Source organism: Frieseomelitta varia, unplaced genomic scaffold (genome assembly GCF_011392965.1).
Source record: "Frieseomelitta varia isolate USP_RPSP 00005682 unplaced genomic scaffold, Fvar_1.2 scaffold_905, whole genome shotgun sequence".
Classification (NCBI taxonomy): domain Eukaryota; kingdom Metazoa; phylum Arthropoda; class Insecta; order Hymenoptera; family Apidae; genus Frieseomelitta; species Frieseomelitta varia.
Genome location: NW_025110707.1, coordinates 338,790 through 365,101, shown reverse-complemented (window position 1 = coordinate 365,101; position 26,312 = coordinate 338,790). Strand labels below are relative to the sequence as shown.

The 26,312-nt window shown below is 33.8% G+C and overlaps 4 protein-coding genes and 2 long non-coding RNA genes across 13 annotated transcripts in view; 2 read left to right on the top strand and 4 right to left on the bottom strand.

Annotated features, from left to right (window-relative positions):
* Window positions 1-144: 144 nt before the first annotated feature.
* Window positions 145-2,002, bottom strand: LOC122537376. The gene is made up of 3 exons (XR_006308615.1): window positions 1,901-2,002; window positions 397-1,830; window positions 145-301 (listed from the first exon to the last, which is right to left on the bottom strand). It is a non-coding gene; the product is annotated as an uncharacterized LOC122537376 (long non-coding RNA).
* Window positions 2,003-3,190: 1,188 nt separating this feature from the next.
* On the top strand, window positions 3,191-18,702 carry LOC122537360 (peroxidasin). 8 transcript variants are annotated; one of them, XM_043670454.1, is made up of 6 exons: window positions 3,191-3,334; window positions 4,110-4,493; window positions 12,362-12,879; window positions 14,213-14,981; window positions 15,543-15,888; window positions 16,330-18,702. In XM_043670454.1, the coding sequence occupies exons 2-6, from the start codon at window positions 4,309-4,311 to the stop codon at window positions 18,385-18,387; spliced, it is 3,876 nt and encodes a 1,291-aa protein (XP_043526389.1). In that variant the 5' UTR covers window positions 3,191-3,334; window positions 4,110-4,308; the 3' UTR covers window positions 18,388-18,702. The 8 variants fall into 8 exon arrangements, with proteins under 8 accessions (XP_043526389.1, XP_043526395.1, XP_043526393.1 ...); XM_043670460.1 differs by having other exon boundaries at window positions 3,239-3,371; XM_043670458.1 differs by having other exon boundaries at window positions 3,253-3,334; window positions 4,067-4,493.
* On the bottom strand, window positions 6,401-7,690 carry LOC122537367. Its single transcript, XR_006308608.1, has 3 exons — window positions 7,000-7,690; window positions 6,700-6,914; window positions 6,401-6,593 (listed from the first exon to the last, which is right to left on the bottom strand). It is a non-coding gene; the product is annotated as an uncharacterized LOC122537367 (long non-coding RNA).
* A 480-nt stretch (window positions 18,703-19,182) lies between the features above and the next one.
* LOC122537366 (acyl-coenzyme A thioesterase 13-like) lies at window positions 19,183-20,247 on the bottom strand. The gene is made up of 4 exons (XM_043670476.1): window positions 20,165-20,247; window positions 19,942-20,064; window positions 19,628-19,812; window positions 19,183-19,558 (listed from the first exon to the last, which is right to left on the bottom strand). Exons 2-4 carry the CDS (start codon window positions 20,017-20,019, stop codon window positions 19,399-19,401), a joined length of 423 nt encoding a protein of 140 aa, XP_043526411.1. The 5' UTR covers window positions 20,020-20,064; window positions 20,165-20,247; the 3' UTR covers window positions 19,183-19,398.
* Window positions 20,248-20,439: 192 nt separating this feature from the next.
* On the bottom strand, window positions 20,440-22,734 carry LOC122537365 (diphosphomevalonate decarboxylase). The gene is made up of 9 exons (XM_043670475.1): window positions 22,585-22,734; window positions 22,194-22,264; window positions 22,056-22,123; window positions 21,940-21,986; window positions 21,735-21,877; window positions 21,370-21,537; window positions 21,003-21,296; window positions 20,767-20,925; window positions 20,440-20,690 (listed from the first exon to the last, which is right to left on the bottom strand). The coding sequence occupies exons 1-9, from the start codon at window positions 22,634-22,636 to the stop codon at window positions 20,541-20,543; spliced, it is 1,152 nt and encodes a 383-aa protein (XP_043526410.1). The 5' UTR covers window positions 22,637-22,734; the 3' UTR covers window positions 20,440-20,540.
* A 441-nt stretch (window positions 22,735-23,175) lies between these two features.
* LOC122537363 (carboxyl-terminal PDZ ligand of neuronal nitric oxide synthase protein-like) overlaps window positions 23,176-26,312 on the top strand; it is a 33,789-nt gene continuing 30,652 nt past the window's right edge. Inside the window, exon 1 of the mRNA XM_043670462.1 lies at window positions 23,176-24,183. The gene's annotated coding sequence lies outside the window, so the exon portion shown is untranslated. The remainder of the gene's footprint in view (window positions 24,184-26,312) is intronic.

The following is a 26,312-nucleotide window of genomic DNA, read 5'->3' as shown; positions in this document are numbered from 1 at the left end:
AATCTCTTCAATCAAACTAGATTTTAAATATCCATCCCATCGATCATTTTAATTTTGACATGGTTGATTGATTACTGTTACATTTCCATTTCGAATACTGCATGATTTAAAGAGAGCAAGAGAGAGAGAGAGAGAGAGAGAGAGAGAGAGAGAGAGAGAGAGAGAGAGAGAATTTTCTCTTCCAGTCTATTTAACCACGTATCGTTTTATTTCCGAAATTCGATCTCGATGACCTAATAGTGATCGTCCAGACAGCGTGTTTATCTACACATATATTCTTCTCCAAATGTAGTATTGGAACCTGTCGTAGAAATATTTCATAGATGCCTGGTTCTATTCATCGAACGAATTCGAGGGCGGAATATAAAGAATGGAAAAAAAGAACGGAGCTATTACCGCCGTGACCCGTTATTGCATTGTCACGGAACAGCTGTGCGTCACGGGTACAATACAGGTGCATTCGAACGGAGAACAAAAGAATACTTGAAGAAGGAGAAAGTATTAACATTCTGGGTCACTGATTGCGACTGTTGAACGTATTGCATGTACGATTAGAAGTCATTCTCACAAAGCGTTGTGTTTGCCCAATTTATTAAGCTTATCAAAATCATTCGGCGAATGTTACTAAGGAGATTACAGTTTGTTCCGTGTCAAATTACAAGCTCTGAATAGGTTCACCAATGAAGTGCTCTGAAACACTTTTAATTGAATTTCAGAAGAATTTTAGATCGTGCGGAGTTTGATAAAATTCAGTTTCTCGGGGAATTAAAATGAATTTTCAGTGCAGTTGCAGGATACTTTCAGTGCTGGGAATTCTTTAGCTAGAATATTCTATGCATTGCCGTATCTACGGTACGATGAATAAAGTACTTTCACGTTTCGTCTCACTTCATTTATGAATGAAGAATAGTCTCATGATCCCCTGCACGTACAGTTCGCTCCTCTCTAATATCATTTGTGTATTTGATTATTAATTCCTCCCAAAATCTCTCCAACCATATAAAATATTTTCGGTTCAACAATAAGAAGTTCCTTGAGTTCAATTTCTTAAATTTATTATTGACTTTTCATATTGATAATTAATCCATGCAAATCATTGAAAGAACTCCTTACTACCCTCTGTAAAAAACATATAATTCTGTATTAATATATTATTAGACATAATGTTGAGTATATATTATGTTGTATGTATATGATATTGTACTACTAACAATAAGCACAAATAATCTTACGTAAATCTCAACTTCCACTCTCTAGGCAACCTTCAGCGATCGATACTCGTCATTTATCAACGAACGTCCTATGTAATACCACGCTCGAGATCGTCATTTGCACGACTTGTACGTTTATTGATATCTATCTGATGATATCTGTCAGCAATAGCCTGTAAACACGAGGCCCGATTATGTTCGATCGTTTCCATGGGGGTGTGTCATCGTAGAAGATCATCGTAGGAGGCGATCGCGGATCGGTTGGCCGATGTTAGGATCGCCGTTTGGCGCCAGTCTCTGCTACGCTCGTTGAACTCGCGTGCATGCACGTTCCACTGGCGCAGATGCATGTAGCATCTAGATATATCAAAGCGTGTATGCAAACGCGTCTCTGTACAGGGCATTCCACTTATCTGTCTATGGATTTCATACGGAATGTTAATGGGTTATCCCGCGCCCGATGTTGTCGATAAATATCGCATTACGCCGAATATTGCATTTTCGTTCTGATGGTAAAGTACAGCTTCGAATGCAGCATGCGTGTGTTCCGTAGCGAAATACGGATAGGCTAATGCATTCTGTGATCTGAATTGCAAGATCTAAGAAGTGCCGTGTAATTCTGAAAAACAAAGAAATTAGAATTTTAGTTTCGATTAAGATGACACGTTAAGAGACACTTGGAGCCTTACTGTTAGTTCCTATCTTCGATCATTTTGCAACTTTCAGAACTGCTAAATGGATAAGTACTTAGACCAATTATTGTCGTAACTTCATTGTTATCAATTGCAATTTAATCAAGGTTGATTTTAAAATTCTAGAAACTGTTTCTAATAATATCTATAACAATCAATGTCTATGATATAATAATATGTCAATCAATATCTATAACAATAATAATAGACTAACATGCTTGAAAGATTGATAATGCACGATTTAAAGGATAAAACCAAGAACAGTAACCACTATTCCCTGCACCCGAGATCTCAGGAAGGCAAATCGCGCGGTCACAATGGCGTTACCACGCAAGAACAAACTGTCCCATAGAGCACCGCGCGGAAAAAGTGGACAGATACAAAGCGGCCAATTATACAGCGATGGTTCCCTTGAAATTGCACGCCACAAAAAGAAACATACAGCGCAGCAAGTTAAGAAGCAATCACTTGAAACCGCGCTTTGTATGCAAACTGAAGTAGTTTGCTGAAATAATTTCCCTTGGACTGTGTTGTATGAAAGAAAATATAATAGACATCCTCTTTTTTTTTTTTTTTTACATTAAAAATGTAACCTTACGTATATAATTGTAAAATGCAAAGTAAAATCGTATTATTTATCATGCAATTTTTATTGAAGTTGTGAATGATCTGTGTACTATATTCTAAAAGATCTCAACAGATGAAATATAATAATTCATTTCAACAATTGCACTGATGCATATATATTACGAAATGACATATCATTTCTCTTTTTATTTCCACCTATATGGAGATTGCATCTTCTTGTGTTTTCTTACTTGTTATCCCCAGGTTCGTCGATCAGTTCACCAATAACGCCAGAAACGATGAAATTGTTTCTATGATTTAAAGAACATACGATAGACTCGATCTTCAATCGATTTTGTTTTTTACCTTCGTTGATAATTCAGTGCAATAATTCGTGCCTTTATCTCTTGTTCGTCTAGACGAGCGTATGAAACTCTGATGCATAAGCTGTATTACGATTCCGCTATATCGCAGAGGTTATTGCCATTCGAGTGCGTCCACGTGTGCAGGTAAATAAACAAAAAGCTTGTGAAGAAATGTGCAGAAAGCGAGAAGAGAGAAAAAGAGAAAGAGAAAGAGAGTGGCACGGTGAAACGAAATGTTGCGCGTGCGAGCGAGTGGGGGAGGAGGACTCGCGAGAAAATGCTTGAGCACGCTCGCTAGCGGACGGAGCGGGCTGGCGCTGTGCAACTCCAGTAGTAGCCGAGCCGCTGTGACGAGACGAGAACGCAGCGGCGGCGTCTCTCCGCGTTTGTTCATTCCTTCGTCGCTGCTGTTGCTTCGTCCGCTGATCCACGCAGACGATATTCAACAGTCGTTCAGGCTTCAAGAAATCTCATCGACTAAACTTGAAAACGCAGAAGGGTTGGGCTTTCTTCGTTCTTGCACTAGTGAAATTCCTGTGAACAGAGCGTTTCAGTTAGTGTGGATATTCGCATCTACTCTCGTTTCAGAAATTCAAGTTTAGAATCGATCATTTGGAGGCTCTAAGTGGTGTGATAGTATGCCTAGTTAGTTTCTAATTACTTGGGATTAGTTTAGAGTAATTAAATAAATTAATTTGTATTTTCTGTTTTAAATTATTTAGGATGTTGTTTTAGATTAAATTATACTAAATACATATGACATGTATAAGACAACAGGCAATTTTTAAATCTTAAACTTTAACAACATATCCTATGTACTCCTAGAAATTTTGCTCAAGAATAGTGAATACTTATTCAAATTTTGTATCACCGTTAGATCTGTTATTAAATTATATTAATATTTATAGTCATTTGCCAATAACTTCATGATATTTGTATCAAATCTCAAAAATTTAACAACATATCTTATAATACTCTCGTACCCAACGTTTAAACTATATAATATTCAATAACCATCTTTATAATGCTTACTCCAAAATCATTTTTTCCACATTCCTTCATAGTAGCACTCCATCATTCCGATATTAACTTGGATACTAAACTTAATGTTTAAATAATCAAAAATTTTTCTTTTTTCATCGTACTTTCCATAAACATTCATCTAGACAAATGCATCCAAAAAATATTGCTAAAGTAAATTGACAAAAATAAATTGCTACCTTCAACATAGCCAACACAGTGTACATACAGGATTGCACGGATCCTGATTGCAGGACATTCGGCTCACTAACGAGAATAGCTCGTGGATCTCTGAAACAAATAGAAGTGAAAGTATCGCGTGGCCAAAGACCGCTGCCAGACGAAAAACGCGTTTGTCTCAATGACCAATATCAGCACGTGCTAGCACGTGAAACAGTGCGAGAAGCAGCTTCGATGTGAACAAGAATCGATTCACACGTAGATACAGCAAAGATGAGACTGGTGTTGAGTGTCGTTTACTCGCTCCTGTTGATCCTGCCATTATCCAACGCGGACCAGTGGCGAAACGGGAGGAACGTGGAATGCCCTCACAAGTGCATGTGCTTCGGGAGCACCGTGAGATGCATGTTTCAGAAGCTGAACCGTGTACCACGGGTACCAACCAATACGACGGTCTTGTAAGTGGATTTCTTCTTCAAATTCTACTCTTCTTTCACTTCAATCCCTCAGACTGATGATCAGGCTACGAATTTTTAGCAGAAATTTGTAGCAAAATTGCAATCTGTAACAATCATAATATGAGAAAAATATAATAAATATCGAAAACACGGTGCTTTCTACCATAATATTTTGTAGGTAAAACAATTTTCTATCGCAGTTTCTTTTTTTTAATTATATTCTCAAGAATATGAATTTGCATAAAAAATCCGCAAATCTACTGATGATTATATGCAAGTCTGTGACTGTATGTATCGATTGATACATACCGTGTTCCACAGATGAATTATGGAGAAATTGGGATGAAGTAATAATCGGGAAATATTCATGGTGTAGATTGTTGGCTATGAATATTTCTAACGTGAGTGCACGTAGGAAGTAGGGAATTGTATTGGCTGCTTGGGATCCAGTATAAATATAATATACATTTTTACATTTTTTAACGATTCAGTGGTATTCGTTGAATCTTGGTTTTTCTGTCTATTTAGAAATAGTCTTCCAATATATAGTTTTTTTTTTTCTGAGAAATTTAGCCGAAGAATTTAGTTTTTTGAAAATTAAAGATTTTTGGCGTCCTTTCAAAAATTTTTAAAAATATCCCACTATCCTTTTTTGAAAATCCTTTCCTCCTTGTATTCCTTAAACTCAGAATTTGAAAAACACAAGCTATCCGGAAAGTTTTAAATTTTTGAAATTAACTTGTAAATATTAATAATAAGTAGGTACATAATCGCATAATATTGTGTTTCATAGATTTATGGTACTGTACGTCGATCGATGAAAGATATCGTCACAAGCAGTCGGATAATTAAGTAGCATGGTGATTCAAAAAAATTATACAACCGCGGGTTAATTGAAACTTCATAAAGCTTTATACTGCCAGACTATCCTAGTGATATGAGAGCAATAACTTGATTAAAGGTACATAAGTACTTATTTCTCTGGATAATTGGAGGCTCGCGTTTCATTAAAGCTGAAAAGAATCGCGTATGTATTATACGTATATTTATATATCAAATGATTACATGATATTGTATTTTAAATACATTCAATGTAAGAAAATCACTTGCATACAATTCTCTAATGTGTATGTGGTGCAATATATTCTTCATAATTATAAATATTTTGTATTTCTCAAGAAAATGATGCATCAATACATTTGTAACAAGATTGTCAATCGTATAAATATGTGTCTCGAATATATATATTTCTCTGTATGGTACAGGCGAGTATATATATACTTACGTGTATTCGAATACAGTTAAAATAGGCGTGACCGTGCAACTGAAGCTATATATAAGAAGCATACAAGCAGACGTAAATGAATGTTTGAAGAGTGAAACAAAGGTGGATAACATGAACGTAAATTCTCTCTCCACAGACTGCACACATCGAATTAATTTTTATTGAACTCAATCTTCGCCAAGTTCTGTGATCTTTCCTTCCAATATTCAATTGCAATTTTCCAAGATATTTATTAAAAAGGAATTGTAAATTTTTGAACGAGTTGTTCTTATTTCAACAACTTTTAATTTTAACACCTGCATACAAAAAATACAGAGTAAACAACATAGAATAATAAATGGTGGTTATATTCTAAATTTCTGTACAATGTCATAAATGTTTCTGTTGATTTTCATCCAATTTGTAAACAGTATAAAATATCTTTGAAAAGTTGACGATGAGTTAATTTATTCATAAAAAGAAATAATGTCTCTCCTTTTGTTATACTGTTATAGGTATTTTCTTAACATGCCCTCGTTCTTATCAACACTTCTGTCCATGACATCATCCGTATACATTCTATAAAATGAATATGCGCATACATGAATGTGTAACATCCTCTTTTTCTTCACTTCTACAAGAAGAACTTTTGATCTTTTTCCTTTGAGCAAAAGAAACGGATATATATATACGTATAAACGTATATACATATACGTATTTAAATGGATAGAAAAAACGATAAAAATATATCTATAGATAATGCTTTATCACTTTTGTCACCCACAATGGGGTTAAAGATTGTGTTTTAATTTTACAACTTTTTTCTGCCCTTTTTGCTGGAAAAAACGAAATGAGCATACAGTGTAAAAGATTACATTACGATAACAAATGTAGACTAATAGATTTGGAAATACGAATGTAGAAAAATATGTAGAGATGTACCTTTAAAAATAAATTAAATTCTTTTTCAAAATTGTTCCAATTTTATACAATTCTGATAAATATGAGATCCTTTTTCTTTTGAAATTTACTGAATGGAACTGAAGAGAGTTTTACGATCGACAATTAGTATAAGAATCTCGTTTAGTACAAGAATAATACAGCATTTACATCGGGAGGTGATTCAGAAACGAATGTACGATGCATTATTCTTATCCCTGAAGAATGTAATTAAAAATTTAAAAAATTAAAAGATGTAATTAGAATGTAATTAAAAAAATTGCCATTGATTGAACCGTAAACCTTTCGGTTAACCCGGACGACCTCCTGCATAATAGAATATCGTGAAATAATTTATATTCTTATCGCGCGCTTAAACACAGACGACTGAAAACACTAATCAGTCTATGACGTAATTCTACATAAGTTCAATTTATCTTCTTCAAACTCTTCGTCATTTTTCCGATGAAACGGCGTTCCTCCTTAACCTGTTGTAACTTTTTTTAAAATAAGTCTTTATCAAACTGGAAGATTTACTGGTTTTAACATTCCACATCTATGTATTTCCTTCGGCAATGGCACTTCTTCCTCTATCAATAAACGAGGATTGCGCAAAAATTTAATCCCCATACGCTTGTTCACTAGATCGTTATAATAAATTACTTCTGTTACCGAGCGTCGAGCGAAACGCGTAAAGCAAACATTGTTCCTCGAATCGAAAAGATTTTTTTTTTCCTCGATTTCCTTTTAACCTGCAGCGACACTTTTTTCGCGCTACTGTGCAACAAAATTTTGCAAGATTTTGCACCCACTCGCAATGCATCGATATTATTAAGAGGTGACCAAAGACATTCGACAGTTAAGCTCCCTCTACGATTGTGTAAACTAGCCTTGATGATCTCATAGTTGGCACTATTATTACGCAAATTCTATTTTCCATGAATATCCTTTCTATAGGTTTCTTATTACTGGTTCTGTTTTATCGGATGTGTTAGTCTTTTCTGATATGCAGGATTTAATAAGGAATTCTCTTCTTCGTGTTAAGTTCAAATATTGATTTTGAAATTCGCAAAATGAATTATTCTTATTTTTGAGTTGCGATGATGAGGTAACTGGAATAAGATAGTACAATATTTTTAACAACAAAACTTCTGTACACGCAATTATTTGATTATAAATAAATACATATATCGACTGATGATAAATGAGGACTTACTACCAATTATTGGAGAAGATACATCACTCACGTGTATCATATTGAATATTATGGCTTATCAATATACAAGACAATTATAAGATATTTAATTAGAATAAAATACTACGATCCTCTATTTATAACTGGTATAGACAAGAAATACTTGAAAGTGCATTAGTTGTAAAAATTGACAAAAAGGAATGACGGATATCGCCCAGACTGACTTTCGTTGGAAAAAAATTGTTTCGTTAAAAGCCAGAATGTTTTTATTAAGATGGGATCGAATTGCATTTCAATTGATACTCGACACGACGACTCCTTGATGGTCTCTGTTTCTTTTACTCTGGGTAAAATAATCTCGTTAATTTCAAGCATCTTAGCGAAAAACATGAAGCAGGATCGTTACTTTGGAACGATTAATTCAAATCTAGTCCCTTTATTTGTATAATAGTGCTGTTATAAACATAAACTTTACCGTGTACGTTTAACGAATGGAAATATTTTAAATGATACGTTTAAAAGATTATTCAATGAGATGGAAAATAATTGGTCTTCAGATGGCAGCACAGAGTTCAATTTAATTCGTAATATGTTCTTATTTCGTAAGTTTTTTCTACTACGAGTAACAGAATAAAAAGATATCAAGAATAACAAAAATAAGAAATAAAGTTCTAGAACTAAATCGATTTTAAATAAATGAGAGTAATTCAATAATTTCAGGTGAAAAAGTTAAAACGGGGGAGGCAGAACTTCGGACGTGTCTTCAAGATTGATGATAGAAGTTTTTAATCGAAGTAAAACTTTAACTAAGATAACGTTTGTTAAAAAAAAAAGAAAAACTAAAATACACCGTATCTAATTGGATCAAACCTAATTAAAATTTGATATTATGATAGATACTCTTCTTGCAAATAAAATTTAATATAAAATGGAAATAACTACAGAGAGACAGAGAAAGAGAGAGAGAAAGTTTATTTCCTGCAAATTGTTTTCATTACATTAGTTTTAGCCATAATTTGATATAAGAAAGACGAAGAGGAAATTTTATTTATAAATTTATAATAAAGAAGAAGATAGTGGTTGAAAGTTAAACAAGTATTTTATTAGAAGCTGCAAGCGTCAAATGTTACGCGTAATTTCGGGGATCGGAAATCTTTTAAAATGATGAAATGAACGGTCTTCGGATCGATCGAAGGCAAGGTATACCTATTATGGATATTGACCTGAATATTGAGTATCCTTAAGTGGGGTTTGCCCTGACTTCATTGAATAAATACACCTTTTCGATACGCCTTCCAGATAAAAATTTCCTGATGTAACGATCGTTGTCTAAACAATTAAGCCACGGATACGTATTGGAAAAATTATTCTAGAGCTTACACAAGATACAGGACAGAAGAGTTGGAATTATTTGTAATAAAAGAGAACAGAAAAAAGCATTGTAAATATTTTGTTTGGAATATTTTCATTTTGTGGAAACTTTCTATCTTGATTGTCTAATAATTTCTTACTCCATTATGAATATCTAACACTATTATTATACATTTGATATTTAACAAAGTTAAATAGTTTATTAGTTCAACGATAGTTACAGACAACAAAGCTTCTTTTTTTATAAATTTACATTTTTGATTAATTTCAGTTTCAAAGTTTTGCCTTGAAATCTACACCTAGATTGCAGTTGAAGTTGACTAAAAAAGAAGGAAATGCAAAAATAAAAATTGCCAGAAAAACTGCAGACGTAGTATGTAATCCCATATAAAGGTATACCTGTGGATCACTAACTCGCTGTGACGTCACCTTGATGCTGGAATGTGGTGAATAAAATTAAGGAAACGTATATCAAAAAGTTAACATTATTGAATATTTCTAAAAGTATAATTTTTTAATATTGTCCTTGTCGTTTTCGTCGAGAGCTCTTTAATATTAATTTTTTACCAGGCCGATCTTATTGCTGTTGAATTATTGAGAAAATTATAACGATCGATTCAGGTAAATAATGCTTACTATTAATATTCATGTCAATCTGTACGTAAAATAGCAAAGTCGTCTAGCCGGGGTGAAAGTAAATTTGTTTCCCTTTCATTATCATTTTTATTGGCTTCTTTTCCTTTCATAGCACATCGTACGTAGTAGACGTGTAATTTGATGTGATTTTTGCTTTTCATCAATTAGAATAATCGATATATTCTCTTGGATATTTCATATTAATCACAAAAAGTGGAAATAAAAAGAACGAAGGGAATGTAATGTTGATAAAAAGAAAACTATCTTCTATCGTAAACTTCTAAGTGAAATGTTGTCATAAAAAGTAAGAAAGATATTCCTGATCTCCCAAGAACATCTGGGAAAGAAATGTTATTGCAAAGACACGGTAATGTAGCATGTGTAACTTATATTATTGTATGATTTTGTACGATTGTAAATGTGAATCTTATACTTAACTAGTAAAATTTATACAGTTTATATCGTTAGATAAAAATTTATTGTTGAATTGATAAATTTTGCAGAAGCACTCTAAATTTATGCTCTCAATTTTATAATGTAAATAATTTTATAATGTAATAAAAAATAAAGCAAAGAAAACATAGCTGATAAAATGTCGATTATATCATGATTTACCTAAGTTCTACGAATCACTGCAAACTTACAAAATCGACAAGTGCTTGAAGTGAAATTATTAAAGTGGTATTCATTGTATGTACATAAATATCACGAATCGATATTATTAACTTGTATTATCATTATTAACAATATTTTTTGCCGTCCTCTTTCCAGGTGTAATAATTTTTTCGTCTTTACCGCATCTGGCGAAAAATTGAGATAAGTACAAGTGAAAAGATGCACCAGGCGGAAAAATAAGAAGTAGAGTACGAACGTCGTAGTTCGTAAAAGCCTTTTAGCGGGAAAGTCTTTCATTATTCCGTGGTGTGTCGCGAGCAGTCGGCTCTACTCACGGATCGTTCCATTTTCGTTTGCCTGGTTCGGTGCTTCGCCACAGAACGAACCGCTGGAAGATCAGCTGGAGCGATAAAGAGGTTAAAATACCGGCGCGTCGAACCGAGAACTCGCCCGACAATTTAGACGGAGGAAATAATGTGCAACGAGTCGAGTAAAATTGTTAATTAAGAGATTCGCGCTCTACGGCTCCGGTGATCTCCGCAGCGGCGAACCGTGTAATCATGTATAACGCATCGACTGTCATTGTTTCTCGATAACATGCAGGAGAATCTGGCAAATCTATGTTGATTCGACAAATTAATTTTACGTCATACGATACTACAACTGTTTTACTACTGGAATTTTTATACATTTGCAGCATTGCATTTGTAAAGATTTTAATTGCTGTAAAATATAATAGACAAGAGCTTCTTTTTCTTATATATAATCTAACAATCAAAATTAATATTAAATTTTAATATAAATAGAGCTTCTCTCCATTGTGTTTGATAGTTAACGTCAGAACTAAAGTATAAAACTTATAAAAAAAATTAAATTGAGAAGCATATAATACAAAATATATATATTTTTTTATTTTTGTACTTTAGTTCTGATCAAATTAACGATCAAACACAATAGAGAGAAGCTCTATTTATATTAAAACTTAATATTGATTTTGATTGTTAAACAACTTTTTAGTCGTGTTTTAACTCTGAATTTAATTTCAAATTACAAGATTATAAATTATTCGATATACAAATTCTACAGTATTTCCCCTTTCTTTAGACATAGTATTAAATAAGTAACTCTGATATGTATATATTATGAAAACTATCATAAGGCAAAGAGTTAACTAGTAGTAATCGAAATGGGCCAACTTTCAATGGGAATTAATTTCGAATTTTATTGAATGAAGAAGTTTAAATTTCTTCGTTAATTCACGAGCTCTTAACAAGTCGATTGCTACTGTAATCAATACTTGGAGCGCGATTATTGCTCAATTGTGAGAGGAACATAAAAGTCAACCCACATAGAGATCTTTCTGCGTGGTTTGTCTTTGATTCAAGTTTGTAGAAGACCAGAATGGATAGAAGTTTTCGAGCTTGTCCGACTTCTACACTTTAACAAGAAAAATGTAAAATAAAAGGGAATTTAGAACAGGTCGCAAACGAGAGATTTAGTTTAAATAAAATTTAATTTAAGGCACATACCTATTATTCTTCATCATCTTCGCTTCTACGCATATTCTTCAGTTCATTCGTATCTTCTGCTTTTCCGTTGTCTTTGTTATTACGTAATTCAAAATATACTCTGAACTATATCTTGCAATTATTTCTATAATTTACACTAGTTAATATAATCTTATATATATATATATATGTATATATAATATATAATATATAACATTTATAATACACCATTTTCTTTTATAAAACTATTTTATCATTATCATATATTATAAAAACAAATGTTTTACTGTTACTCTCGTAATCGATATATTTTATTACATTATATCAAACAATTTTACAGTGATCTACGATTCAACAACATAGCTGAGCTTCGACCAGGCTCTTTCCACAGCCTAACCGATTTGCATACGCTTCTATTGAGCGACAATCACATCAGACATCTCGCACCAAGAACTTTCGAAGGTGCGTCCAACTTGAAGATCCTCTATCTGTACAAAAATCGTTTGGAACGGATTTCGCCGGGAGCATTTTCTGGGCTAGCAAAATTGGAACAATTGTACCTACATTTCAACCGGCTGAAAGAGATTAAAAAGGGCACGTTCAATGATTTACCATCGTTGGAGAGGCTTTTCTTGCACAGCAATATGCTGCATCATCTACCAGCAGACGCTTTCCACAATGTGGGACCCATGACACGGCTTCGTCTAGATAGCAATGCTCTCGTTTGCGACTGTAATTTGGTCTGGCTGGTGCAGAGACTTCAAAGCAAACCATCCGAGATGGCGGCTTTCTGTCAATCGCCGAACGAGATGAGGGGAAGATCGTTGACAACCATGTCAATGGACGATTTTCATTGCAGTTGAGTAACTGAGTACCCTTAAAAGGATAATAAAGTAACTAGTAAGAACAATTATATAAATCGGAGTACGACACTAAAATTAAGAGCCCAAAACTAGTAAGTAATCTAAATTAAAATTAAAATTAGTAAATCTTTTGTGATCACTCGTGACCTCAATATTTTGTTATATTTGTGATAATAATTAACGATGGATTATTTTTATTGCAATTGAATAATTGAACTCTTAAAACAGTGATGATGAAGTTAGTAAAAATATTTTTTCCCAAAATATTCTAATGGTTCCTCATGGTCTGAAAATTAAATCGTTGAGTTGAGGTTTGACGAAAAATGTGATACAAGTATAAGAGGAAGTATCGACCATCGCGTTCCTTTATGGCTCTCGCGGGACACATTGCTCTTAATGGCGTTAAGAAAACTTTGTTTTATGACATCAGAAAATATCACGGGTTACAGTTGGTTTTTACAGTTAGAAACTTTTTATTGGGAAAGTTGATTCGCTAACGGTGATGAAGACAAAGTGGCGAGAGTCTGACAGAGAGATACCATTTACAACGGCGTGCTGTTTTTTTTCGATTATCCTCGATAATCTGGAAGCATGCATTTAATGAAAAAAAGATATATATATATTAATCATAGAAATAAAAATATTATCTTTCTGTCTATTCGACGAGTATTCTGATATAAATTAGCGAGCACAATTATATTAGCCGATTATATTAGCTTCAATGTAGATTAAAGTGAGAAATACGAATTACTTTGAGACAACTACAAATAAACTTAGCTGACAACTACAAATAAACTTAGCTGAAGTCAGACATTTGTCAGTTTCACTGTGCTTAAAACATATTGACAGACAGATTAGTGTCTCTTACAAATACATGCCAACTACGCCTTGATTGTAAACTGTTCAGTTAATTCTTTTCCAAAATACGACTTTACAATGCAATAGTAAATAGTATTATTATTAATTACTAGTTTTTAGATTAATCAAAATCAAAATGAAAAATTACAGTTTTTATTTACACACATAAACAAAGTTAGTAAAGTAAGAGAATTAAAAGTAAAAAGAAATGTTCAGTTATTCCAATATTATTATTTATTAATATTACTTATATTAAGTATATTAAGTACATATTTAATTATACCAATATATTATATATGTTTGCAAACAAAATTCTTCAACAATATTATAACATAAGCAGAGTCCATTTAATATATATGTATAATTATTAAACTACAATATATAATATACATAATTATTCAACTACAATATATAATATATATAATTATTCAGCTACAAATTAATTTGAATTTCTTATCTTCATTTTCCAGCTGAACCACGCATAATGAATGGCCCTCAGGATGTGGAAGTCCGACTGGGAGGTACCATCAGCTTTACTTGCGAGGTAATAGGAGATCCGATACCGGAAATCAAATGGATGCGGGACTCTAATGAAGTATCCGCCGATGGGGACCATTACGTAATTCAAGATGATGGAACATTAGTAATATCGGATGTAACGGAACAGGATACCGGTGAATACGAATGTGTGGCCAAGAGCGAAATGGGCTTCACAAAGTCGAGAAAGGCCAGAGCTGTAATCACGGTATCACCATCCTTGAGATTCACCGAACTGCCTGAGTCACAAACTGCCCAAGTTGGTGCAGATGTTTCTTTCACTTGCAAAGTGTACGATCGCCCCGCTCCAACCATTCAATGGTGGAGAAACGGTCAACTGTTAACCATCGGTGGTCGTATCACTATAGAGAACGAAGGAACTTTATTGAGAATCTTTGCCGTAAAGGAATCAGACTCGGCCAGATACGTTTGCCAAGCGAGAAATTCTAATGGATACGCTGAAACGAGCGCGGACTTGAGGATAGTGGATGAGTCTTACAGTCCTCCTAGGCTAACATATGAGCCACACGATATGGAGGCGGAACCTGGGGCCATTATAGAAGTGCCTTGCAGAGTAGAAGGCTTTCCTAAACCCGTGATACAATGGAAGAAGGATGGGACAGCCATGGAAGGGTCCAGGTTCCGTGTATCGCGCGGGGGAAGTTTGTATCTCTATAACGTTACTGCCGCGGATACTGGAAGGTGAATTTGGATACTTTTTTACTTGAATTTCTTGTGTTATTTGTTCATTTTAAAAGTGCAGAATGTTATTGGGTAGGATAAGGAAGAAAGAAAGAGACTAATTTTGTAATGTAAATTTTAGAAGATTTGACAGGCTTAAGAATATTTTATTCAAGTTTCTTGAATTCAAAATTGATATACTCTTTCAATGTACTTAATGTAATAACAGATATCAGGATCAATACAATAACTACAATTAATAATCTGAGAAATATAAATATACATATTGTTTATATAAACAATAGTACAAATATCTAGAAATATATGAGAATAGTTATATAAACTATGTCTGAATCTAACACAATGAATCGACAAAGTGATGCTTTTTTCTCAAAAAAATCTTGAAATACTAGACTAAAGTTATATCAAAGTGATTATAAATTTTGGTAATCTAAAAATACTTGATTTGAATTATTAAAATTATTTATTGTAGCATTTTGTAATAATCATTGATAATGTGATGTATCAGTAAATCGCGTTTTACGTTTGGCTTCACCGTCATTAATCGAATTGTGCACGCAGGTATGAATGCTCTGCTGTGAACCAATATGGCCGGGTAACCGCCCAGGCACTGGTGCGCGTTCGCCAACCCGAAGCAACGGATGTCCTAGTAATAAGAGCCTTCAAGGATGCGACCAAGGAGATCGATCGAGCCATAAATAACACGCTGACGGATCTCCTTAGCGGTAACAGGCGAACGAATCCGTTTAGATTAGCGCGCTTCCCAGACGCGATCGGTCGCACAGTCGCCAGACCCGCAGAAATTTTTGAAAGGACGTTGGTGAATATACGACGAATGGTAAATTCCGGCTTAAGCGCAAATACCAGCGCTGAATTCCGATATGAAGAAATTCTAACGGCGGAGCAGGTGCGTCGAGTTATAGTTTCAACTTAACTCTAGAACTATGCACAATTGTTTTCCAAATTTACCCTCTTAACACGTGCATCCTTCTAAATACTTTGTCATCTTGGAATCTAGGCTGCAATATTCTCGACTGTTTCACGTATCCAAAAATAATTTTCCATTAATCTCTCAGAGTTTTACCTATTTTATTGTTCTATTTTCTCAAAGAAATCAAAAATACGTGGAAAAATATATGTAAAGTGAGAAAAGACACGAGCTTTTATTCACTTGATTCTTTGCAAAAATCATTCAAACACTGTGTCAAAAAATACTGTGTCATGGTAAATATATAAAATTTGTATAAAAATTTATGAGCCTTGACTTTTTTGGTTCTGTCGTTAAAGCCTGATACAAAAAAATTCCGTAATATTTTAAGGTATTAAAAAATTTTCTATTGCTTCACAGGTTAGAGAAATCGAAAGATTATCCGGATGCACGGGCCACAGGCACCGTAAAAATTGCACGAATATGTGCTATCATAATAAATATCGTAGCATAGACGGCAGTTGCAATAACCTACGTCATCCAACTTGGGGCTCCTCTTACACCGGTTTCCGTAGAGTTTTACAACCAATTTATGAAAATGGATTTTCATCGCCAGTTGGTTGGGAAAAAGATCGCCGTTACTACGGATTTTCGAAACCATCTGCGCGTTTGATCTCGACAACATTGATCACCACTCGTAACGTAACTTCAGACAGCGGAATCACACATATGGTGATGCAATGGGGACAATTTCTGGATCATGACTTGGATCATGCTCTTCCTGCAGTTTCTAGCGAATCGTGGGATGGTATAGATTGCAAGAAATCTTGCGACAACGCTGCACCTTGCTTCCCTATGGACGTTCCACCTGGCGATCCCAGAGTCAATAACAGAAGATGCATTGACTTTATCAGAACGAGCGCAGTCTGCGGTTCTGGCGCGACCAGCGTATTGTGGGGTAGCTTCACTCCTCGAGAGCAATTAAATCAACTGACTAGTTACATGGATGCTTCTCAGGTGTACGGTTATGACGATGCTTTAGCCAGAGATCTCCGTGATTTGACTACAGATCATGGTCTGTTACGAGAAGGGCCTGCAATTCCTGGTCATAAACCTCTTCTTCCATACGCTTCTGGTCAGTTTGTTGATTGCAGGAGAAATCCCTTGGAAAGTTCCATCAACTGTTTCGTAGCCGGCGATATCAGAGCCAACGAACAAGTTGGTCTTTTGGCAATGCACACGATATGGTTACGCGAACATAATCGTATAGCTCGTTCTTTGCGCGACATGAATCCCCAGTGGAACGGAGAAAAATTGTATCAGGAAGCTAGAAAGATCGTAGGTGCTGAGATGCAACATATCACATATCAACATTGGATACCTCACGTATTTGGCAGTACCGCGGAAGAGCTTTTAGGTTCCTATCGAGGTTACGATCCTAATCTCGACGCTACTATTTCCAACGTTTTCGCCACTGCAGCTTTAAGATTCGGTCATACGTTGATTCAGCCTCAACTGCAGCGTCTTAACGAATCTTTTCAATCAATTCCTCAAGGTCCTCTCAAGCTACGAGATGCTTTCTTTTCACCGTGGAGATTGGTGGAGGAAGGCGGCGTCGATCCTCTTATGAGAGGGATGTTCGCCACTGCTGCAAAGTTAAAACTGCCCGAGGAAAATTTGAATTCAGAACTGACGGAACAATTGTTCTATACTGCCCATGCAGTGGCTTTAGATTTAGCTGCAATGAACATCCAGCGAGGTAGGGATCATGCACTGCCAGGTTATTTGGAGTGGCGAAGATTCTGCAATATGTCTCATGTTGAGACTTTCGAGGATCTAGCCAATGAAATTCGTAGCGCCAGAGTTAGACAAAAGTTAAGAGAACTGTATGGTCATCCTGGGAACATAGACGTCTGGGTTGGCGGAGTACTGGAAGATCAACTGCCCAATGCCAAAGTAGGACCACTTTTCCAATGTATTTTGCTAGAACAATTCAGGCGTACTAGAGACGGCGATAGATTTTGGTACGAAAATCCAACTGTGTTCAAGCTGGAGCAACTCGCTCAAATAAAACAAACGAGCTTGGCTAGAATTCTATGTGATAACGGTGACAATATTAATAGAATTCAGTCGAACGTGTTCTTACTGCCAGAGAATGATAATAAATTCGTCAGCTGTGATGAGATTCCGTACATGGACTTGAGAGTCTGGTCCGAATGTTGCGACGGATGTGAAGACCACAGTAATACGATTTCAAGATTCAGACGTAGCGCAATTAAATATTTGCCACCGCAGAATAACATCTCTTTGAAAGACATAAGTACACGAACTCAAAGTGAAAAAATAGAATATTTAGAAAGAACAATCGAGGAGACTGAGCAGGAGTCTAGGAAGGTTATGGATCTTATAGAATCCTTGTCTCATAAGATAGAAGAACTGAAATCGCTTTTAAAGGATGTGAAGAAATCGAATAAATAATCGAATAGAATAATAGACATTGTGCCATTATTTCAACAACGTATCTGATTCTATTATTTTGCAATTCGCTTTGTATTAAAAGTTCATTAACGTTTATTTGCTGTGTCATTAACGTATTTATTACTGTATATACACGAAGCGTAGAAGCAGCCTGACTTTAGTTTAGGAAATTAGCAAGTTCTTTATTGCTCTCCTGTCGAATTTGATTTCATCATTTAGATATTTCTTATTATCTCTAGTCTCATATCTGATACGTTAATGGTACTAAAAAGAGTTTAATGATATTTATAGAGGCAACAACAAAGCTTAAATTGCAATCTTTTAGTTTTATCATTTTTGAAGCTGCAGCGAATCACATATTCCTTTAATAGTACAATATAAATACGTTTCGGAATTGATTTAGTTAAATGATAAAAATACTTTGTATTCTATGCAATAACATTTTTCCTTAATTAGCAAAGATTTACATATCACTTTAGCCTTCCATTTTTTACATAGACAATACATAGATATCAACTACGTACTGATAATTTACATAAAATAATTTTGTTAGCAATCTAGCACAAACTTTAAAGAAAAATGAATTACAAATACATATTTAATATGTACAGTTTTAATATTGATCATTGCTATGTTAACAATTACATTTTTATGATTCTGTGCCATGTATTTGTTTTATATTGTGTAAATGTTAGCCCCTATAAAATTTGTAGATGTATCGTAGGAAGTGTTTATTAATATATTTGGAAATGTATATTAAATAGGAGTGTTTGAAGAAAATTAAAGGTAAATCAATGTTTGATGAATATTATAATGCAATACCCAATAAAGAGATTGTATTCTCTTAAGCAATTATATAAACATATACATATTATATATACATTAATGCAGTGCTATATTATTCAGATTTTATAATATATTAGTGTACTATATTAGTATAATAAATTAGTGTACTTGTTCTATCTACGAATCATATCGATATCAATAGTAGATAACAACATACACTTTATTTTATTTTTGCCCAACAAATTTTGTGTGTCTTCCATGAGCAATTATATCTTTCCCCTCATTTTTTGTAATATCTACTGCAAGAAAAGCTAATGTTTTTCCACTGCGTACAGTTTTAGCATCAACTGTTATCAAATCACCAGGAAGAGCAGGTTTCATGAATCTATATATTGATTATTATTATGTATGTATAATTAATTCTAAATATAATCATGAAAAATATTATACCTACGTAACATTTAAATCCACTGACACACCTGGTAAATTATTTCCTTGCGTCATTACTGCATATGTAGAAACACAGTCAATAAGGGTACTTGTAAAACCACCATGCATGGTACCACCTAAGTTTAAATGCTCCTTGGATACAACTAATTGTGCTTTGCAATTTCCATTTCCTGCTGAGACTATTTGGAGCTAGTAAAAAAAAGAGTACAAAAATATAACTCCATTAATTTACGTGATATAATAAATTATCAACATTTATCATATTTTTATAGATTGATACTTGATAAATTTAAAAGATCATAAAATTGAAAACATTACTTTTTGTAAACATTGGGCAAAATTAGTCGACTGAAGAACTCGTTCCAAAACTGATGTGATCAATTTCGTTTTACACATCGTTCGGTTTGTATATTTTACAGTTTTTCACTTTTTAAAGATTTTCTATAACAAAAAATCATACATTTTTAAAGTCTTCATTATATTCACAGAATATATGATATTAATTAATGATATTAAATTCATATTATAGGAAAAATTTTACCGGTCACATTTGACATAACCTATACTTAAATACACACACATATATATATATACATTATGCTAGGAAATTTTTATTTTAAAAAGATGAATACAAGAAGACTGTACCCAAAATTTTACTAATTATATATTTATATTTTACCAAAGTATATCATGGTTAAAAATCTATATATTTTATTATAAATATAATACAATTAAATAACCAACGAAAGAAATTAAATACATAATTTACCAAAATATCCAACAAAAGAAAATAAATACATAAATAAAAAAATTTGATTTCTATTATATTATATATAATATGATTACTTTCTATATAAATTACAATAAATAATAACCACTTTTTAGATACAATTTAAATGCCATTCATTTTTAATCATTTAACTATGATTAATAGGTAATCCTTCTTTGTTTAAAAGATGATCGTTAGGATCCTCCAAGTACTTAGGACCATTTCCAACTTTAGTATAAATAATATATTTAAGAGATCCCGGAGCCTGTCTTGTTGTATTAATTTTATTAAATAGCTCCTAAAACAAATATGAAATTTATTTTAATATGCATCAAGTAAGATATGATCGTTAAGTAATGATGGAAATTATTTACTTGTGAATTTATAACTTCTTTAAAAGTTAACCCTTTCCTATATTGTTCTAAATTAATCCCTGGTGGAAAGAAATGATCTAATACTCCCACAAATTCTGGTACATTTTCTTCTAAGAGATATAGAGTTGCATTTGGTCCTGCATCAAATGTATATGCAACCTAATGAATAACATATTTAATTAAAATACCAATATATATAAATCAAAGTTGAAAAAAATGATGTTTTATATTAATACCTTTACTTCATTCACAGCTTCATTATAGGCATGAACAAAATTAATAATAGTATGTGAAACATCATTCATATAAATAACTGGTGGATATGCATCCAAACATACTGCATGCATTTGATTTGAATCTTTAATTGTATGTTCAGCAAATGTTTTAAAATCTTTTTCTATGATTGCCTGTTCTATTATTTTTACTCTATTAGGCAGAACATGTTTTATCCTATGTTGCATAAGATCAGATGTTTCAATAGTTCTTTTCATTCCAATTGAACTAGAAATTTTCTTCTTTGTGTCATTTACCTAGTCCATATTAAATCATAAATATATTTAGTAGAAAATATTACATAAAATAACAATTAAAACTGATACATACAACTAATATTAAAATTCTCATTTCTGGCCAATGAGAAGCAGGCACAATTTGTTTTGCTATGCTATCAGCACCATTTGATTCAGAACCCATACACCATTTTACAAAACCTCCCATGACACTCCTGCATGCTGAACCAGAGCCACTACGAGCGAGTGAAGTAATATCATCCTAAAAATTAATATTCAAACAAGCAGAAATTATATAAATATACCACATGGAATTATAAAAATTATAATTATGTTTATTTTCCAATACCTCTATTTGATATAATTTAGCAAGAGCTAAAAAATTAATATTCAAATCTTAAAAATTAATATTCAAACAAGACAAAATTATATAAATATAACACATTTACTTTCCAATACCTCTATTTGATATAATTTAGCAAGGGCTACTACAAGACAAGCATATCCTGCTGCACTAGATGCTAAACCAGCTGCAGTTGGAAAATTATTTTCTGAACAAATATGAACTTTCCATTGATTAGAATTTCTTGCTCTTTTCCTAACTAAAATATTATAAAAGAGTTTTATTTTAAGAGATCAAAGCTTTTTTCATACAATTACATACTTTGTGTTAAACAATTTTGCAATCTAGGATTCTTGATGTCTTCTTCTCTGAAAAGTTATAAAGTTTAATTGAAATGCACACCTAATTTTCGTGATACATAAATTTTTTTTACTTACTTTCCATTTAACCATATACGATCTTCTTTAAAAGTTGAACTGGTCATTACAGTAGTTTTTGCATGTAGCTAAAATTTAAAATAGATTGAAATATATCGTTTGTACATACTGGTTTGTCAAATATAATTGTATTTTTACATGATCTGTATCCAAAGTGGCGCTAATGGAATCATTTACTGGTAAAATCAGCACCTCATCTCTTTTTCCCCCTATAAAAAAATTTATATTTTTACAATGCTATAAATATTTATTTCAAGAAGATCGCAGTACAATAGAAATTTATTCTTTTCATGCAGAAATAAGACCAACATTTTTTCAATATAACAGTATGATAATTTTTTTTGTGGCATTGTACTTTGTAATTTAATTTGAAATTCAAAGAGGACGTCATACGAATAGTAGTGTAAGGAAATTGTTATCGAGTTGTTTTTCTTAAAATAGATAAAATAGTAAATTTATAGTTTAATTCTTATAATAATTATACTGTATTACTATCATTAAAAGAGATAAAAAGCCTAAGAATACGTACAATATTTTATAACAGCAATATTGATGGATGCGAGGCAAGTAACGGTACACATCTTCTCAATCTGCTCGTCGACTAATTCCTTTATCGCTTACTGCGGCAAATAACGCGCTTTGAACCCGTACATAGCATTTATACTTCAAAAAACATAAACTGTTTATAAGCTAGATAGGTAATTCTATGCTCCAATTTACTACAATTTATTTTTTCTCTACTTCACAATACATATTGTAAATATTTATTCCTTCCCTTCATGTTCTACTAAAAATCAAATTTCAAATTAGAACTGTACTCTTTCACTTTATATTATAAATACACTTACAATATAAAATATTTTACAACATTTAACAAATGACAGAATAATAACTTTATATATCAGCAAGAATCTTTGTACATTGTTGAATAGTATATAAATTTACCATTCGTTAATCCCATTAATTTTAATCGTTTTTTGCTTATTCTGTTTACGTTTAGCAATTTGTTTTTAAAAATATGTCGATTATCCGCCAAAATCTACTTTGATCATATAGTTACCGATGTTACAACACATACGTTTTCTCATTCCTTTCACAGATAGCGCTGCTCCCTGTTCGCACTCCCGCTTTGTACTCGATCCGGAGCCGGTTTTCAGTATGATGCCGGTTGTGTCGACGGTGGGGGTTATTTGCACGATCCTCGGAGGACTGCACGTACTGCGATCGTACACGGCCGGGCACGGTGTGTATTCAAAGCGCGCGCTTGTTCCTTGGCCACGGACCGACCAACGAGATGCAAAACAAACGTAAGAACGATGCTGCTGTGAGTGTCGCGTAGAAGCATCGGATGTGAAATCTCTAAAAAAAAAAAAAAAAAAAAAAAAAGAAATCAAGGAGCGTGGAGCTCAACATGGTGCATGAAAGGTGCCGCTCGACGTTAAAAGACGTTGCAAAAGTAGTGGCGCGATTCGAACGACTCTGCCCCCGTCCTTTCTTCGTTGTCCCGCGTGCGTTTACATCGGCGAATTTCCGCGTCGTCGTCTCCTTTCTCTGAGTCTCGTCCGAGTAAGCTCGAGTCAGCTCTCGCCGAGTATTAGTACATACTCCTCGAAGGGTATAAACTTGGGAGTCACTGCGGGAAGAAGAAACTTAAGAAAAAAAGGAACGAAAAAGGGAAAGAAGAGAAGCAAGGAGGAGAGATAAAGGAGAAAAAAGAGATGATAGGAGATGGGTGGTAGTCGTACGCGTCGAACGATCAAGTAGTGGCCGTGTTGCGAGTAAGATCGCGACGATAAAGGTGTTCCCGTAGGACGTCTGGTGGGTTACGGTGACCGAGTCACTCTGTCATCTGTTTCCAAGAAGAGAGAGGTTGACGGGTTCGTTGTGTGTGTGTCGGTGCACGATCGTGGCGGCATGGAGCGTCAATGTTGGCGGCCCCTCACCAACAGCGGGACCTGAATGTGTGCGTGTCTCCCCTGGCTGACCGGCCTGCCTTCCACCGTTAAGCTGCGTTCACAAAACAGGCGGATTTTCGGGCAAGGACCGTGTCTCGGTCGTTCTTGTCAAAAACGTGAATCGAATCGGTTAATGAGGACCATCTGGCTTCGATCGTCCAATCGGCTTGCAGGTAACATCTTCATGATCACATAGTTATAGCATCTTATTTCAAATAATGTCGTACCATTGTATTATTGTTAATCCTGAACTTTATTTTTAGAAAATGATAATTATTTGATAGATTTATTATTATTTGACTTGTATACAGGATGTCCCGCGACTGGGAGATTCTGCGTATCTCCTAGTCGGTTGATCATGGGTGAGATATCCTACATTTAAATTTGAATTTCGTACATGAGATAAAAAAAATTATACAGAAAACTTGTATAATAATTTTCTCATACTAATTGTTAATTTTAATTTACCAATTGAGAAATAACCGAGAAACAATGTAATTCGACTAGTAATAATAAAAGATTTAATACCAAGACATTATATTTTAATGATGAAAACTTGCTTTCAGTGATGGTATTATTAAATGCTATAATAATAAGTTGGCGAACTTTTTTTTTTTTTTAATAACATACCAAAATCTCGTTAATTGGGCACAGATGAGGACTTCCGTGACTAAAATTACCGAGAGAAATATATTTCTAGAAAATATCATGTATCTCTTTTTTCTCGTAAAATATAAATACCTGACTATTTTATGTACATGCATACATAGTATTGAAAATTGATTATTTTATTTAAAGTTAATTCTTAAGAAAAAAGGAATTGACGCTAATTAATATACTATTTGAATTTGTTTCTTTTCTCTTTTTTTTTAGTATTCGTTTTATCTACATGCCATGATTTTTTCGCCTTTTTTTATTCTCACGATTTTTCTTCGAAATAATTTCGAAGAATTCATCGATTGTTTATCCATACGAGTTTCAAAGTTCGTGTACTTTGATACAAGCAGCTAATTTTACACCAGCAAATTTTCTAAATTAGACCGTTTGATGTAAAATCGTATAAAGAAAGAAATTTATAACATTACAATTTGTAATGGTGTTAGTTAATAAATTGTTGTGTAATAGAACTCTGAGATTCACTACGCAAAATAGTGGGAATAATGACGATATTATTGTAACTTGTATGCTCCATTGTAAAATTAGGTTAGATTCTATCATTGATACATTATTTTCCGCGGGAGGCCTCTGTTTTCCATCATTTTTCTCGTGTTTTTCTTCCCTGCGGTGTACACCAAATGAGAGATTTGTATACCGGGGAGAGTCGCGTTGTAAATCACGAAAACCAATGGACTTCGCACTGAAATTAACGATTCATGCGAAAGTAGCGGGATAGATACTCACAGGCCGTGAAACGCGTTCAATAGCACGTGGGGTGGCTAAACGAGATTCTTCACTTTGACTTCACTTTCCGATAGGTCCCCCGCAACCTGCTCACCGAGCAATATTTATAAATAGTGTACATATACTGACTGACAATTTGCGATTTCTCGTCGCAGGAAAAATCCTCTTTAATTATAATGCATCAGTGTTTCTTTCTGATTAGAATTTTTCTCCTCTTACGTCAGTTATTTATTATTTTCAAATGAAATAAATTAGCTACCGGCCAACGGCCAAACTACAAAATGTCCCTAGCATTTCCCTAGATCTCGTTTTTTGCGAAGCCCGCTATAATTTTTGAATTTCTCACGTCCTATTTTTTCTATTCTCGTTTCGAAGGATGAAAAGACGTCTCTCGAGGGAGAGGTCTTCAATAATGATAATAATAATAGAACTATCGGAATCGTGCCTCGATGTAGAAACCGAGAGATTACGTAGACGGGAAGGAAGATCGCGTTAAGGCGCATTTCCTTTTCAAATTCAATTCACGATGGATGTCGCATTACAAACAGATCAGAGAGACGGATCGTGGAATGAGTATGCAGCATGCGTTTACCGTTCCATAGTTATTGCCACTAGGCGGACGTAGCTTGTAACTACAAGAAGCGTCTCCTTTGTTCGATTACGCTTGTGTGAACGTCACCTTTATTTAGGTGCGCACGATGTTCCCTGTTCTCCGACGGTGCTTCAAACTTCGCGTTTCGACGAGATCGCCTATTCCTTTATATAATCAAATCTCTCAAGATTTTTATCGTAATATTTTAGCAACATGGTATGTATTATAGGCGTGTTTGATCTATCCCAAAAAATTAACTACGAATATATTTTATACTCGCCGGTAAGTAGGACGCACACTTGCTATATT

Bases quoted from the DNA above. Each gene is read 5' to 3' on its own strand.
- LOC122537365 (XM_043670475.1), bottom strand. From the start codon at position 22,636: ATGTGTACCGTTACTTGCCTCGCATCCATCAATATTGCTGTTATAAAA. The intron at 21,297-21,369 runs GTATGTATCAGT...AATATGGACTAG, and splicing joins TGAGAATTTTAATATTAGTT to GTAAATGACACAAAGAAGAA. The intron at 20,926-21,002 runs GTATTAATATAA...GTTATTCATTAG, and splicing joins AAGCTGTGAATGAAGTAAAG to GTTGCATATACATTTGATGC.
- LOC122537360 (XM_043670454.1), top strand. From the start codon at position 4,309: ATGAGACTGGTGTTGAGTGTCGTTTACTCGCTCCTGTTGATCCTGCCA. The intron at 12,880-14,212 runs GTTGAGTAACTG...TTCATTTTCCAG, and splicing joins AATGGACGATTTTCATTGCA to CTGAACCACGCATAATGAAT. The intron at 15,889-16,329 runs GTGCGTCGAGTT...ATTGCTTCACAG, and splicing joins AAATTCTAACGGCGGAGCAG to GTTAGAGAAATCGAAAGATT.
- LOC122537366 (XM_043670476.1), bottom strand. From the start codon at position 20,019: ATGTGTAAAACGAAATTGATCACATCAGTTTTGGAACGAGTTCTTCAG. The intron at 19,813-19,941 runs GTAATGTTTTCA...TTTTTTTACTAG, and splicing joins TTGCCCAATGTTTACAAAAA to CTCCAAATAGTCTCAGCAGG. The intron at 19,559-19,627 runs GTAGGTATAATA...ATCAATATATAG, and splicing joins TCAGTGGATTTAAATGTTAC to ATTCATGAAACCTGCTCTTC.